The sequence below is a fragment of the Castanea sativa genome, chromosome 11, assembly GCF_040712315.1.
Source record: "Castanea sativa cultivar Marrone di Chiusa Pesio chromosome 11, ASM4071231v1".
NCBI lineage: Eukaryota > Viridiplantae > Streptophyta > Magnoliopsida > Fagales > Fagaceae > Castanea > Castanea sativa.
Window position 1 is genome coordinate 61,299,404 of NC_134023.1, and position 15,265 is coordinate 61,314,668.

The following is a 15,265-nucleotide window of genomic DNA, read 5'->3' on the forward strand; positions in this document are numbered from 1 at the left end:
AAAATTTTGTCTTGTCAACCCATGCATATAAGGCAAAAGTTGAACCATGTAAATCCTTAGTGCTTTTTTTCTGCGTGCGAATGTCTATTATTTTCTTTTGGGTTCTCATTGTTCCTATTACTTAAGCTTTGGTGTTTTTTCTAACATTTATAATATTTTCACAACCAATTTTGTGTGTGAGTGCTATCTAGAGACATTTTCCTACAACAATTTGGTAAAAGAGCTTCCGCTGTTACAATAATTTTGATTAAAATCGTTGTCAATTGACACCTAGTTCCAAAAGGCAAACTTCACGGAAAATACTTTTTGAACTGTACGTCTGTACCTATTAGACTTTTCCACCATTATAGAACCTTTTCTTTAGTTCAATTCAATGTGTCTAATTATACAAGTTCAAATTTTAACAACATTAATTTCTTTGAAGATAGTAAGACTTTTGACAAAGGGATCAATTCCTTGCAAGCTATTCACAGTTGCCAGTCAAAATTTCTTGATCCAACAATTTAGGACAGCTTAATTTGCTACCCATTGATCCACTGTAACAAATACGCTAGCTGAAACATTCAAACTTGTCTGAATCTGGACCCGGTTATTGGATACATTCCTCAAGGCATGGTTAGGGAACTGGCTGCTAGTAGAACTTAACGAGTACTGCACATGACTAATAAGGTTAGGAAAAACTAGAACCCTATTGAAATCCACAACCCATGAGTTTCCTACCCCATTCACAGACCCCCTTGCAACTGTGGCCTTTATGCTCATCCCTTTGACATTGTTCCTATCAATCACAACTTGTTTGATATCTTTGAAGGGTCCTTTGGATTGATCCAATTGAACAATATCAACTCCTTTGTCAGAACCACAAAACATGTTATCAACAATGTTGATCCCATTTGCCACCCCGTTTATTGATTTTAGGATAATGTATGCATCACCAAGGAAAAATGTATTAGAGATATGAAGTTGCACAGGATCTTCAGCAACTATACCAGTGTAATCCAAGTAAGAATTCACGATCCGGGTTTGTGTCAAACGGGGCAATTTCAGATAAATCCCAGTGCCACCAAAGCCAGTGGCCTTATTGTAGCAATGAACCCCAGAAATTATGTTGGCTTGACCAGAAACTAATATTCCTATAGCAGCTGAAAAAATTACCACATCTGTGACAGCATTATCATTTCCCATTAGGCTTATTGCAGTGCCTGAGAACATTTTCTCGCCATGATCACCACCGGCAGTGACGTGTTGGCCAAGAAAGGAGTTTCTTATGTAGGTCTCATGGCCACCTTGGACTAAAATCCCATTGCTAGAGAAATGGGCAATGTAACAGTTGTCTATGCTGGTCCTAAGTGAGTTTGTGACTGCAATGCCTCCACCCTTGTAGCTTGAATCCAACATGAGGTCTTTGAGGGTTATGTACTCATAATTGTAGGATGATGATGAGGATAGCTGTGCACCCATGGAGCTCCCTCCATTTTCTTCATTATTGTTGCTAGTTGATGAAGCTGACAAATCAATCAGATACCCATCAGTTGCAAAATCATCTGAGGCACGCAGTGTTCCTCCATGTATCTGTTAAATTTAAATGATCAAATCAACACAACATCATAAAAGAGTAGGATTAAATAAAACTTCAATTATTAATATTCATATAATTTAGATTTTAGGGAGTGTGATTTTTCAGCTGCAAAATTAGGAAATGAATATTTTATTTTATTTTTATAAAAAGTGAAATGTCACTAAGAATGATTTTTGGAAAAATACTTCTAATGTCACATTTTTTCACAATCTTTGCCACAAAAGTTGAGATGAGATGCCAAAAACCTTGTAACTTACTCTACTTAACAAGAAAAACCAAGATTGAAATCTCCAATTTCCCGTTATTTTTACTATGGGATTTATAAAAGAGAGATGATGTGTTATGATTAGTGCTAAATAAAAGTGGTATTAGTTGTGGATTCGAATAAAAAATATATTTTTATGATTAAAACTTATAACCCAATAATTATAAAACAAAAATTACAATTTTATAATTACAATTTTAGCAGTATTTTGGAGGAAATGGTCATAAATATTCTCTTTTATGATAGTCAGAAAGAGAGAATCTTAGATTAAGATCAGGTGCAATACTTAGGTATTGCTCCTAATACAATCACTATAAGTGTTTGAGATTTAAAGTTGCAAAATGCAACTTTAAATCTCAAAATAAATAAAAGTAAAAAAAGTAAAAGTGATGAAATAAGATTAGTAAAAAAATATTGTGAGAAAATGGGGTGTTAGTTGCACGATGCAATTGCATCGAATCTCAATCCGAGAATCTTTATGGCTTTTCCTAATGGCACTTAAGTTTCATTGACTTGTGGTTGACTACCATAAAAGCCTCACTATGAATTCAACAATTTCACTATGAGTTTCTTAGTGGCACTCAAGTTTCACTCTGAGTTTCTTAATGGCTTTTCCTAATACAATTGCTACGAGTGGCTGAGATTTAAAGTTGCAAAATACAACTTTAAATCTCAACCACTAAATAAATAAATAAATAAGGGTCATATTAACGAGTACCTTAAAGGCATTGGTTAACAATCCATTTTAGAAATGTTTTGACACTACTTTTATGAGAAATGAAAAAAATTGTTAAAATATTACTCCCTCCGTCTCACTTTGTTTGTCCTGTTTAAAAAGTCAAACTTTTTAAGAGAACATCATTTATTGTCTTGTCTGTCTTATAAAAATGTATAAATTTATAAACTGCCTTTAAATAAATTTATTAGCTTTTAAAAAAAAAAAATTATTCTTAATGAAACAATTAAAAAGATGCCCTAATTAGATTGATTTTTTTAAATATTTGTTAGTTTTCTTTTTAAATAGTTTTGAAAATAAAGTAGTGGTATAATAAGAATATTAATAAATTAATTAATTTTATTTTTAGAAACATGACAACATTTTGGGACATCTCAAAATGGAATAGAGGACAAATAAACTGAGACGGAGGGAATATTTACTTTTTTCTTTCCCTATAAATTTTTTTTAAAATGGATTATTAACTAATGTCTTAAGGGCATTCGTTAGCATTTCTCAATAAATAAAAGTAAAGTAAAGTAAAAAAAAGAAGAAAAAAAAAAAGAAAGTAAAAGTGAAAAAGTAAGATTAATAAAAAAATATTGTGAGAAAAAGGGGTGTTAGTTGCACGATGCAATTATATCGAATCTCAATCCGAGAATCTATGGCTTTCCTTAATGGCACTCAAGTTTCATTGACTTGTGGTTGATTGCCATAAAAGCCTCACTACGAATTCAACAATTTTACTACTGAATTCACTCATATTTATTCAATTTAGTCCTGTGCTAAAGTCATTACTATTTTGTAATACCGTAATTAACTTTAAAAAAAAACTTAAAAAAATAAAATAAAATCAAACAATATTCCTTCAAATCACCAGGAAAATCTAGGTGTCTTTTTTATAAATGCAATCTCTTTTGTGGTTTTTCACCTATTGTATGGATTTGGTGGATTTTGCTTTCCATGGCATCGAAACTTTTCACACATGGAGGGTCTAAAGTAGGGAAGATTAGAATCATTTAATAATCCAAAAAGACAAATTTATTGCATTTCAGTCAAAATCATGGAACAATATTTGAGGAAAGTATTTCCAAAAGCTGCCGAAAGGATAACTTTCTTTCTCATGGTTCCAAGGTGTCACGGTATGTGTGACAAATACAATCCTTTCCTAACTGTAATTAGAAGAAGTTTATAACCTAGGAAAACGAAAATTTATTCAATTATTTTTAAAAGTAAACTATTCTAAGTCATGTTTGAGTGTTTGACCAACTGCTTAAACATTAAAACAATTTGCAGGCTTAAACTGACACCTAATGAACATGACGACCTTTGTGTCTATCAAGGCACTTGGTCTTGCCGTATACCCCAGTCCCAGTGGTCCTGTCTACTAAAGCAATGATAAGGGCACATAATTGTTCACAATTTTTTTTCCTTATAATTTGTATAGACCACAAGTTTTGATTATAGCAAGTTACTTTAACATTGATAAAAATTATTTTTATTATGTATAAATCATATTAAATTTGTGATAATCAAAGTATGCAAGATGATCTTTTAAATGAGAAAAACAATGCTTAATTAAGGCATTGATCAAGTAATTTTGTGTGAAAGCATACGTTAAATATGGACATTTAAAAAAAATGTAAACACTCGAAATGAAATTATAGATATTAAGGGTCCGTTTGGATAGAGTTTATTGTTAAAAATTGAAAACTGAAAACTGAAAACACTGTACCAAAATAATTTTTAAATGTGTGAATAGTACCGTGAGATCTATTTTTAATAAAAAAATTCTGTAAAGTGAAATTTGTGGATCCTGTAAACAGTACACGGACCCTAGATGTGCTGAAAAGGCAGCAAATGCGGCTACTGTTTATGCAAAGTAGCATGAACAGTAGTCGCTGTCCCCCCTGACCCGTGCATCAGCAGAAAAAAAAAAAAAAAAAAAAAAAACGCAGCAGCAGCAGACGCAGATACAGATAAGCTGTATCCAAACTCAGCTTAAGCGTACCAAATGGTAAAAACAATAATTTTTCATGATTTATATGTGTGCATGTAAGAATGTGAACATATGTACCATGAGGTTGCCTAACCCGGTGGCCGGCAATCGCAGCGGTCGGCTAATGAGGTAACTGCCACCTTCAAGATTAACCTGTGCACCACCAAGATTCTTTATTCCCTCCATCAATAACCCTTCACTTGAACCTTGGACAGCATCTGATATAGCTCTAAGCAGTGCTTCTGTACTGTCCCTTTTTCCTGTTGGATCTGCACCATATGATGTCACGTGATACACACGTGCACTAAACGCAGCCTGCTTCACCATACATCACAGCATATGATCATTTATGAAAATCACTAACAATATTAGCCATGACTATGAGAGAAAATATGTTACTATTATTATCAAATGTATGTAAATATATATGTAGGATTTAAAGATTGGTGAATAAACTATATATGTGAAGCAAGAAGAACCAAAATTAGCTAAAAGGTTAAGAGAAACATAAGAGTGTTTGTACCTGTGGTTGCTGAGTATAGCTAGGAGAAGGAGCTGTTGATGGCTGGGTAAAGGAGTCCTTGAAGGCTTGCATTTTGCGTATTTGGTCGTGATAATGACTGCCAGAAAATTGACCCACTAGAGAATGGTCTCCATAAACATGATTTACAATGAAACTAAGGGCTATCCCCATAACCATGGACCATATTAGAGCTTTTGTTGCCATTTTTGCTTCTTCCATCTCTTTCTCTCCTACGTTGAAAGTCTTAAAGACACGTTGTTGAGAAAAAAAACCGTCCCACTTATGTGAGAGAGAGAGAGAGAGAAAGAAGGGAGAGAGGGGACATGGAAAGAGAATGGCCTAAGCTATAAGATTTGATAGGGAAATGGTGACTGGTGAGAACTTTACTTGTATATTAGATCGTGTGTGGTGTGGCATCCACATTCGGTTCTTTTTATGTATGTTTGTTTGTACTTTTTGTAAATGAGATTAGCTAAGTGAAATGAGAATGGCCTCCCAGCATTTTGATTCTTTCTTTTCCTGACCAAAAAAAAAAAAGTGAGCAGTTACCAACTTCTTACTTTAGGTAGGACCATGACAAGTTTACCCTGATTTAAAAATCTAGTTTAGGAACACAATATATTTTACACTAGCCTCCAGACGCAATTTTTTTAATGTAATTTTTTAACTTGAATTTATTTATTGTTAGTAAGGTTACACGTAAAAAAATTTTTAAAAAACTAAAATTTAGGATTTGAAATGAAGTAAATAGATGGTTTATCGTACGCTAGTTTTTAGAAGGAAAAAAAAAAACTGTATTAAAGGTGCATGAGATATATTTAAAGAGAAATGATATGTCCACAATATTTTTACAACAAATATTAAGTGGCAGGTTGTTACTGGTTGTTATTGTTAGGTTCAAATTTGAACCAATAACAACTAACCATCTATGATTTTTAGGAAAAAAAAATGTCTCTAATAGTTTTTTTGGTTTTTTAATTTTGTTGAATTAAAAATTTTAACCCTATTTTTTTATTTTTTAAGAATAAGAATTATCTAATTAGATTATGAATATTTTTTACATTTTTTGAAACGGTAACTAACTTTCTGAATCTTCTTAATATATAAAGATGACTAATGACACGTTTATTGTGATTGATGCATAATAAAAGTAATGTTAATAGTTTACTCAAATTAAAGAGATATTGTTCGTATAAACATGGAAAATTATACGCAATGAAAATGGGGTTCCACCTTCCACATTGTATATCTCCCAAATAATCAATTTTTACTTGGTTAATTGGTAAGTGATTTCCTATAATAACTTGATGCGTGTGGAACGAGGGACTACACATGCTCAAAAGTATCAGAGATATTCGAAAATGTTTGGATTTTAGATATTATGTTTCTCACACAAAAATAACCCTGGTAGGTAATGATCTGGTGGTTGGTTCCTCACTCCTTAGTGGAAATATCTTATGAATGAAGGATTCTTGGTGTAGGCAGTAAATAGTGGTTTGCTATGATATCCAAGAGACACATTGAATGAAAGGCTGAGATTAGCACCAAGGGGCAAGGATTATCCATTCTGATCCATGCCAATAATTTATTTATTTATTTATGCTAATTGTTTATTTTCCAATGTATCAATGTAAATAAATAAAAAATAGAAGAAGAACATTAATGGGACGGCAACAACAAAGGACAAATTAAGGTGTAAATGTAATTCACTGTCATTGGTATTGGTACGTAATTGGAGAAGAATGGAAACTTGTTTGGTATGTAATTTGAGAAGATTCATATGTGACCACTAGAGGGTGGTTTAAGTTGCAAGTTACTTCTATGTGATTATGACCACTGGTAGGTCCTGCCTTTGAATTCTCATAAAAAACAACATTAGTTTGCCTGGGATAATTGTTGCTCACTACATACTTCTACTGAGAGTCTGAGAGTTAGGTGAGGTTATAATTGAATCCACCTAATGGGTATTCATATGTTATTGAACAAATATAGAGTTACAGATGTGCTGGCTTAGTACAATCTAGCCTGACTGTAGGGGCCAACTTGATTAACTAGGACATTAAAATCTGACATTAATAAATAGATAAATAGAAATGCAACCTTACTTTATTATTATTTTTTAATTCTAAAGAAAAAGGGATAGAAATTAGCCTACTTTTTATCTTGAATACCTTCTAAACTTCAGTCTTAGCTTTACTCACAATCCAGACGTGTAATAATTACCAATTTCAATATGTTTTTGATGATTGATAAATATAATGGGAAGAAGAAATTTGAATCCTGGATGTATATGTTGAAAACAGCAAAGGGTACCAATTAAGTTACAAGGCTCTTGGCTACTAGTTAAAACAAATAATGAATACAAAGCAAATTTATTTCTCTTCTAAGGGATACCATTCCTTTGTCTTGCACACAAGATGGATAGTCTCAGATACAATCCTTAAGATTACAATACCTAACGAATCTGTTACAATACATAATGAATCTATTTCTAAGGAAATAACTTATATGGTACGTTTTATGCAGCATACAAGATCATTTACATGTATCAGCAGATTTTTCACAAAATCATCTGCCAACAGTAACTACAGGTCCAGCATTCAGAGGGAGGAGGCTCCAATAAGAACCCTCATCATCAATACAACAACTGTGCCACTTAATTCTATAAGAACCTACCGGAAAACTAGAAATATCAAGCAAGCAACTTGCAAATCCTTGGCCACTCTCATTAGGTTCAAAATGCACAAATGCATAGACAACCCCATCCTCATTGTTATCATACTTTCTGCGCTTACTATTATTGATCCTTTTTGTATGTAAATTTGTCACATAACAAAATAACATTTCATTGATTTCCACAATATCATCATTTTCCCAAGCTCGACAGCCCCACTGCATTTGTTCCTTGTCTTCTTCACTTGGTCTGTGCTCCTGAAAGGATACTCTACAATAAAGAATGCAATATAACTTGGTCATCCGAGCTGGGAGATCCGGTGGCAAATTATTCAGTTGAAGACACAGGTTCAATGATAGATGGAAGCCTGGCAATGTGGATATATTATCTGAGCTTTTAGTGTCTGAGTTGTGGGCAAAGAGCTTTGATCCAATGCAAGGCCTGTCATGTAAAATTTACAAGCATTAAACGAGCAAAATCAAAAGCTTACATTACAAAAGGAACAAAAATCTAAAGGAGAACCAAGATCTTTGTATTTGAGAGCCCTGGTTTCATTTCACCCATATAAAAACAGTAAATTCATTTTTTCAAAAAATTGAGAAAGAAAAAAAAAAAAAAATTCAAGTCATTCAAACTAATTATACATCCTAACAGTAATTTGTAGAACCAAAGTGACTCAAAGAGCACATCATAATGTAAAAAAAGAATTCCAAATGATGAAACAAGCCACCAATTCCTAAAATTTTGAAAGAAAAAGAAAGAGCTGCTGTTACATTGACACTCTGGACAGTACAAGTTGACTACTTTCTGGCCATAAAAAGAACTAAGCAGGAAAATTCCATAAATTAGCCAGAAGATGCTAGCAGTCGGGTAAGAAGAAGCAAATTAAGTAATCTCGTGCTTAAGAATCCTAAAGCAGTGAACCCCACCTAGTGACCTAAAAGTTTCTTTTCATTGATCTCTCATCAGATCCTAATATATAATTTAAGTTTCTCATGCTTTGACACACAAGATCTACTAAGGTTCGAATGTGTCTCATCTACTAATACTTTAGAGTTAGGAAGAAATACTAGTAATTATGTTGTTTCATAACAGAAGAGCCTTAGCATTGGACCTTATACATTAGATACTGAGTCATTCAGTTAAGATCGTTCTATTTAATACTATATGCCATGCAATAAATATTTAGCCCAAAGAATGGGGAAGCTGCTCAACATACCTTACTTTAAAGAGATATTTGGGAGTCCGAAAAGAAATTTTTATCCATTTCATAATAATGTTCAAAAGAAGTTGTAAACCATCCCTGATAACTTCGGGTACCATGTCTTCATTGTGCTCTCTATTTGCCTCTTGCAAACCAACAACCCCAGAAACAGCATAACTACAAAGAGTAAGAATATCTTTTTCTTCACAACTAACTTTCAAAAGTTTATTTCTAGACTGCAAGTCAAAACAGTTCTTAAGCTGTCCACTGGCATGTAAACAGTTCTTAAGCTGTGCACTGACATGTAAAATCTGGCAGAGATTCCTACTTGTCTCATGGTCTATATGCCACAAACGCCCAACTAAATTTTGTATTAACATTGCACGTGAACAGTATTCTGAGTTTTCTACACCACAACTTGTAACAGTTTCATAGGCAGCAAGATTTGGAACAAAAAGTATGAAACCAGTACTGAAGGCCAAGAGTGAACAACTTAGTGCAAGTGATGAAATGACTATTGAACTTTGGCTGTCTATACCAAGGGAAGATGTGGCTATTAAATCAAATTCTTTTGCTAGCTTCCTAAACTGCAAAGATATTTGAACAAGTTCTGCAAAAGATTTCAGGAACTCAACATCTCCATTATTGCTAATCCTGTCCAAGCTAAACTGAATTGTTGCATGAATTCTTAGCAAATCCACCAAAGTTCTTAGAAGTTTAGCTCTTAGATACAAAAACCATCTCTGGAAACAAAATTCTTGACCTGATGAGACAGCACGTTCTAATGTTTCCCCTGCAGAGCAGATACCCCTATAAGCCCCAAGAAGCTCTTCACTGTAATTAGGTTCATTAGACCTTCCAGTAGTATCTCTGCTGATTTCACCTATGTCATCACTAACAGGAAATTTATTCTTCTCTAACCATTCTACCAAAGTAGAACCCTGTTTTGGCAAAAGCAGTAGCTGGATTTTCCTCTCAGAATGAGCCAATTGAATTATAGATTTTAACCAGGAGTAGCAGATATCAGACTGAACCTTTGTTATTAACTGTTGAAATATGAAAGTGGCTGTGAACCATGCTCCCTGACATCCAGCATACATCCCAGCTCTGTAAGCAGGCCAGTTATACCTCTCTTTCAACATCTTATTTGCACACTCTAGGATAAGAACTTCCTTCTCAATCATGTGATTATTAACAGAGTTTCTATTAAGATCACAAGTTTCCTTACTTTCATTCACCCAAAAACCCCAAATTATTTTACGGTGGAACAATAAAGAGAAGATTGTATGTATATAGGAACCAAACAAGCTGCACTGACACACATGCTCAACCAGAAGTTTTACTTTTTCAAAAACTATAGTTGTGGCAGTGCCAGCTTCATTGAGAGTTTCAAGACAGGCAACCACAAATCTACATACAGCCAATACAAGCTTTGACCTAATGACAATACTCTTTTCTCTTTTTAAGTCCACCAACTCGGGACCCAGTCTATTTGAATGCCCTGTAGCCATGATGTGGTCATGCAAATTTGCAACATATTCAATAAATAAACAGATTTTATCCAGCACCAAAGCACCCTGATCTGGACGTTCTCCAACCAAAAGAAGAAGAACGTTGAGCAGACTACAAACTCTTTGAAACACTTTGGAGTCAATCTGGCAAAGATCTACTACTGGCTTTACCAGCAAGGTCATCTGATCTATAACCAATGAGATCACCCTTGATGGCAGAGAGGAACCAAATATACTAGATTCCATTTCCATGTTTCCCCCAAGCTTCCTTGATATATCAGCCACAACATGGATCAAAAAGAAACTATTCAACGTGATTGGAGATTGGGAGGAATCTTCAGCAATGGTTAAAAGCTTAGTGAATTCAGGGGTGTCCAGACAAGGCAATTGAGGTGACATATAAGGAAGTATCTGCATGTTTCCCAACGGTGGTCAAGAGATTGTAAATTGACAATATTAAATCACAAGTTCATCGATATAAGCTCAGTTATTACCTTATGCAAAATCCGTAGAGATTCACATTGCATGTTTGTTGGAAGTTCAGGATCATTTAATGTGCTGAATAATGCTTTGGCTAGATCTGCACTAACAGGGAAATGGCACGGTCCTTTTATTAAAAGGAAGCACAGGCATCTTAATACAGTAGCTTTCATATGCAAAGTTTTTTCTCCTCCAAGAAATGAGGAAAGAAGGTCCACCTGCATCATGATGTCAATAGTAAATTAAAAATATTCAATCACAGATGTAGCTAAAAACTCTCTATCTTTGACCGCTTATCCATAGAAACAAGCAGGTATTGCCAAATTAATCCTACCAGACTTCGCCCGCATTATTTTTGAGCATGTTGCTAATTACAACCTCAAACTCATAATGGTATTCACTCCAGACAAGAATAGGTTCAATTTATAAGCATTATCTCTAGTGAAGGGCTGAAGTAGGCAGTCTACAGACATACAAACGTAGTGAATATATACACATATATAATGGAAATTTTTTCAGCATCAAGAGAAAGTAGATAAGCTGATCTGTTGGAAAAGGTACCTGTTCAGAAATAAGAACTGTTGATTTGAAAGAAAGTTTTGAGAGTGAAACCAGCAAAGCGACCAAAAACTCCTCTTCCGTAGATTCCAACACCAACTTTAGACCTGTCTGAAACATATGAATTATCACTATCATTCTAACCCCGTAAACAAGTCAGAAAAAAATAAAATAAAAAATAAAAAACCACAATAAATAAGCTTTGTTTATGAAATTAAACAGGTATTACATGCTTCTAAGATCATGATTTCACTTATTATATGTCTGTTCTACCAAACACTAGTTAGGATAAGGTTAAATGAGTATTGCTTCTGCTAGTTTAGACTATCTATGTACTCTAAAGCAACTCCTTTTTTTAGAAACTCATGTCTATTATGTGTTGCTCTCACAACCACTGAACTGCAACTTTGGAAGTCAGATAAGAGAAAGAAACAATATGCTTATGGTCAGCTAGCCCAAATCTTTGCTCCAGACAAATGCTCAAGTTTTTCCAGACATCACATAACCATCATGACTTTTGGGTGATAATCAGGAGAATTAAGAAAGTCAAATATCTATCATAAAGCAACAGATATACACAGTCAAATACATGTTATTATGCAGCAGACACACAGATAAAGCAACAGATATACACAGACAAATACATATCATTATGCAACAGACACACAGATAAATATCTATCATAATGCAAAAGGCACGCACAGTATACACATTCCATGTCGTTGTGAATAATTTTCTAAATTTGGTGTTGAAGGCTTGAAGCGCAACTAAATATAAATTTTTCAAAACCCAACATACCATCCCATCGCATGTAATATGATCATATCATATGTTACTTGACTTAATCCTCAAAATGGCCCTTTATCACCCCCTATTTCTTTTGTTACCCAAAAAAAAAAAAAAAAGTAGCATGGCATCCCACAGAGAAACTAAATCTATACCCTAAATGCAGATTTCCATGTGTCTATTTTTCTTTTTTAGCCAGTGATTTCCATGTATATTTGAAACTGAAACAAAAACAGAAGAGATCCAGAACCTTGTAAGCCCTATTTGTAACTGAATATGAGCACCCAATTTTCGCAAGAACTCGTGCGCCAGCTAACCTTACAGCAGGTGATGTTTCAGATAAAGTCAACATATTAACCAGCATCTCCAATACAGTACAAGCAAAGTCATCTGATAACTCAGAAAAGCAACCAGCAGCAAATAATGACGCTTTTACCTGTAGAAACCAAATAAAATGTTTTCAGATCCTTTCCAGACAAAATTTTGTAGATAATCAATTAAAATATAGAACCAATTACATTGTGAAAAGAGTTTCCAAGAAGAAGGGGGTGGTGGGCAAGGGAATAGTGTGCCCCTGAAAACATGAAATCAGAAATCCAGGGACTAAATAAGTCCACCATTAGTGTCAATCTGCACATGTAATCTTCAAAATAGAATGGTATATGTGTTAAAGATTTCATATAATGATTTGATTAATGTCCCATGATGAAGTTGTCAATATAAATTTCTAGAAACTTCTTATTGCCTCAGAGTTTATACATGTGTTGCAATCTTTTCCAGGGGACCAGCTATGCAAACAATATGATCAACCCAACTAACAAAACCCTCATCTCCTCAATTTCTACACAACAAAAAGCACATTTATCATATATAGAAGAAGTTGGTTAATTCTACCTGCCTGAATTCACTGAAATTATAAGTCAATATTGGCCTTCAGGTGCATTAACTCTCTTGTGAATGAACTTGAAATATTATGATTTGCACAACAAAGAATGTAAAGTTGTAGACCTTAAAAATGATGATGACAGTGAAACAAAATTAAGTTGCAGAAACAATACTGATGATGAAATCACAAATTTTAACACGAGAAAAATACTAATCTCACCTCCAAAACATGAGAAGAAACTAGACTGGAAAGAATCGCGTATCTTATCTGAGCACTGTCTTTTGCAAAATCTGCCCAACAACCGAAGAGAGTTAGAGCCAATGCTCTTGACTCAACTTCCCCAGTATCAAAAACATCCTTTACTCTTGCCAACAATTCTAGGTGGTTGTGCACCCTGGCCTTAAGAAAAATCCCTTTGTTTCTTTTACTCTTGTTCTTCTTGTCATGATGCCTGTTCTTTGATAAGAAAATCTTAACAATAGCAAGTTTGGTGTGTTTATCACCTAACCTAAAAGCATCAGCAAGCCTTAATAGGATGGTGTTCGCAAAAAGCCTATCCTCCCCTGGCACTAAGCCAAACATGTCATATACTGCCATACTCGGTTCAGGTTCTCTACTCCAATGCTCGAGTCTTGGCCCAATCTGTAATATAGCTTCAACAGGTTGACCTGAATTGTGACAAATTCTCAGAACTGACAAACAAACTGAAAAGTTATAGCAAAACAAAACAATGTGGGTTTGCTTTTTCCTCAATTGGACATATGCACAAGTTTGAAGATTCCAAATCAACATCCATACAAAAAATGTAAGAGATTATAATTCTTTGTGAAAAAGAAAATAGAAAGTGGTCTAACCAGGTTTTCTGGAACGGAGAGCCTTCTCTAGCTCAATACTCCATTCCATTGCACGAGCAGTAGAATTTCTCTCCATCAACACTTCTTCCCAAGTCCCTTTTGTCACTTGAATTGAAAATTTTACCTATCCTAATTGACATAAAAATGAAAGCGATGCAGCACTGGTACTGGTAGGAACACAAGTAGGAAGCAATGTATTAGATCAACAACTTGAGCAGTGCAGTGAATTTCTATCAGAACTTATTTGGTGAAAGAGAATGTCAAAATTAATAGATACTAATACCCCTTCTTCCATATTACTTTCAATGCATCAAATACTCCAATTAATCAACAAAACCTCATTATAAACATCAATTGACCAATTGATATAATAGCTCAATTTTTAAATCACTTCCGTGCATATGGATGTAATTTTTTTTACTTAATGTAGGGAACCTCTATGCATAATTGACCCTACCTGCCAAAACCAATTGTCGGGTAATCCAAGGGTATTCACCCCTAACAGGCTAAGCAGTGTATGTGCAAACGCTTATATTTGTAAACATCAAAATCAAAACTCAATGAAGGGAACCTTTCTAAAGAAGGGCTCTTTGTACTCACCTCTATCTAGTAAAACCTCCGCATAATTGACCCCAATCACCAAATCTAGTTGTTGGGTAATCCATAGTCATTCACCCGTGACGGGCTTAGCAATTTATGCTCATGCCCATAAGCGAACACTTAGAGCTTGTTTGGTTACGTTGTTTTTAAACTCATATTTCACAACATTTTTTCACCCACGCTTATTTCCACCACGCTTAAACAACGTTACTGAACAACATTACCAAACGGTCCCTTATATTTTGTAAATGACAAATCCACATAAAAGCTCAATCTTTTAAATCACTTCGGTGTTTTCGAATGTAAGGTTATTGCTGAAAGCTTATATTTGATGGAAATTGACTAAAGTATAGTTGTAAACCATAGTTATGCCTAGAAAAAAAAAAAAAAAAAAAGTGAGGTTTTAAAGAAACTGTACCTAAACAAATATGCTACTTACTAAAAGGAAAAAAAAAAAAAAATTGTAGCAAACAGACAAGCAGGTAAGAAGAAAAATACATAAAGGAGAGAGAGTGTACTTACCGGCAAGAAAGAGAGACAGACAAGGACGAGGTTACCGGTCGGCGGCGGAAGCAGATAGAGAGAGATTGAACATCAAGTTTTCGTCTTTGTCTTTCTTACTAGACTGTTG

At 34.3% G+C, this 15,265-nt stretch overlaps 2 protein-coding genes across 7 annotated transcripts; both read right to left on the bottom strand.

Moving 5' to 3' along the window:
• Positions 1–229: 229 nt before the first annotated feature.
• LOC142615511 (polygalacturonase QRT3-like) lies at positions 230–5,513 on the bottom strand. The gene is made up of 3 exons (XM_075788247.1): positions 5,082–5,513; positions 4,637–4,873; positions 230–1,572 (listed from the first exon to the last, which is right to left on the bottom strand). Exons 1-3 carry the CDS (start codon positions 5,298–5,300, stop codon positions 514–516), a joined length of 1,515 nt encoding a protein of 504 aa, XP_075644362.1. The 5' UTR covers positions 5,301–5,513; the 3' UTR covers positions 230–513.
• Positions 5,514–7,424: 1,911 nt separating this feature from the next.
• LOC142617605 (uncharacterized) lies at positions 7,425–15,265 on the bottom strand. Of its 6 annotated transcripts, none has more exons than XM_075790510.1 (8): positions 15,153–15,265; positions 14,035–14,201; positions 13,400–13,848; positions 12,545–12,730; positions 11,512–11,619; positions 10,965–11,168; positions 8,975–10,881; positions 7,425–8,196 (listed from the first exon to the last, which is right to left on the bottom strand). In XM_075790510.1, the coding sequence occupies exons 2-8, from the start codon at positions 14,108–14,110 to the stop codon at positions 7,650–7,652; spliced, it is 3,477 nt and encodes a 1,158-aa protein (XP_075646625.1). In that variant the 5' UTR covers positions 14,111–14,201; positions 15,153–15,265; the 3' UTR covers positions 7,425–7,649. The 6 variants fall into 6 exon arrangements, with proteins under 6 accessions (XP_075646625.1, XP_075646628.1, XP_075646627.1 ...); XM_075790513.1 differs by having other exon boundaries at positions 14,035–14,163; positions 15,153–15,260; XM_075790512.1 differs by lacking the exon at positions 15,153–15,265 and adding an exon at positions 14,492–14,681.

What these genes read in the sequence shown, in the direction of transcription:
- LOC142615511 (XM_075788247.1), bottom strand. Translation starts at nt 5,300, where the DNA reads ATGGAAGAAGCAAAAATGGCAACAAAAGCTCTAATATGGTCCATGGTT. An exon ending in GCTATACTCAGCAACCACAG is followed by an intron (nt 4,874 to 5,081) that starts GTACAAACACTC and finishes ATGGTGAAGCAG; the next exon opens with GCTGCGTTTAGTGCACGTGT. An exon ending in CCGGGTTAGGCAACCTCATG is followed by an intron (nt 1,573 to 4,636) that starts GTACATATGTTC and finishes TAAATTTAACAG; the next exon opens with ATACATGGAGGAACACTGCG.
- LOC142617605 (XM_075790510.1), bottom strand. Translation starts at nt 14,110, where the DNA reads ATGGAGAGAAATTCTACTGCTCGTGCAATGGAATGGAGTATTGAGCTA. An exon ending in TTACAAATAGGGCTTACAAG is followed by an intron (nt 11,620 to 12,544) that starts GTTCTGGATCTC and finishes CATATGTTTCAG; the next exon opens with ACAGGTCTAAAGTTGGTGTT. An exon ending in CTCTACGGATTTTGCATAAG is followed by an intron (nt 10,882 to 10,964) that starts GTAATAACTGAG and finishes GGAAACATGCAG; the next exon opens with ATACTTCCTTATATGTCACC.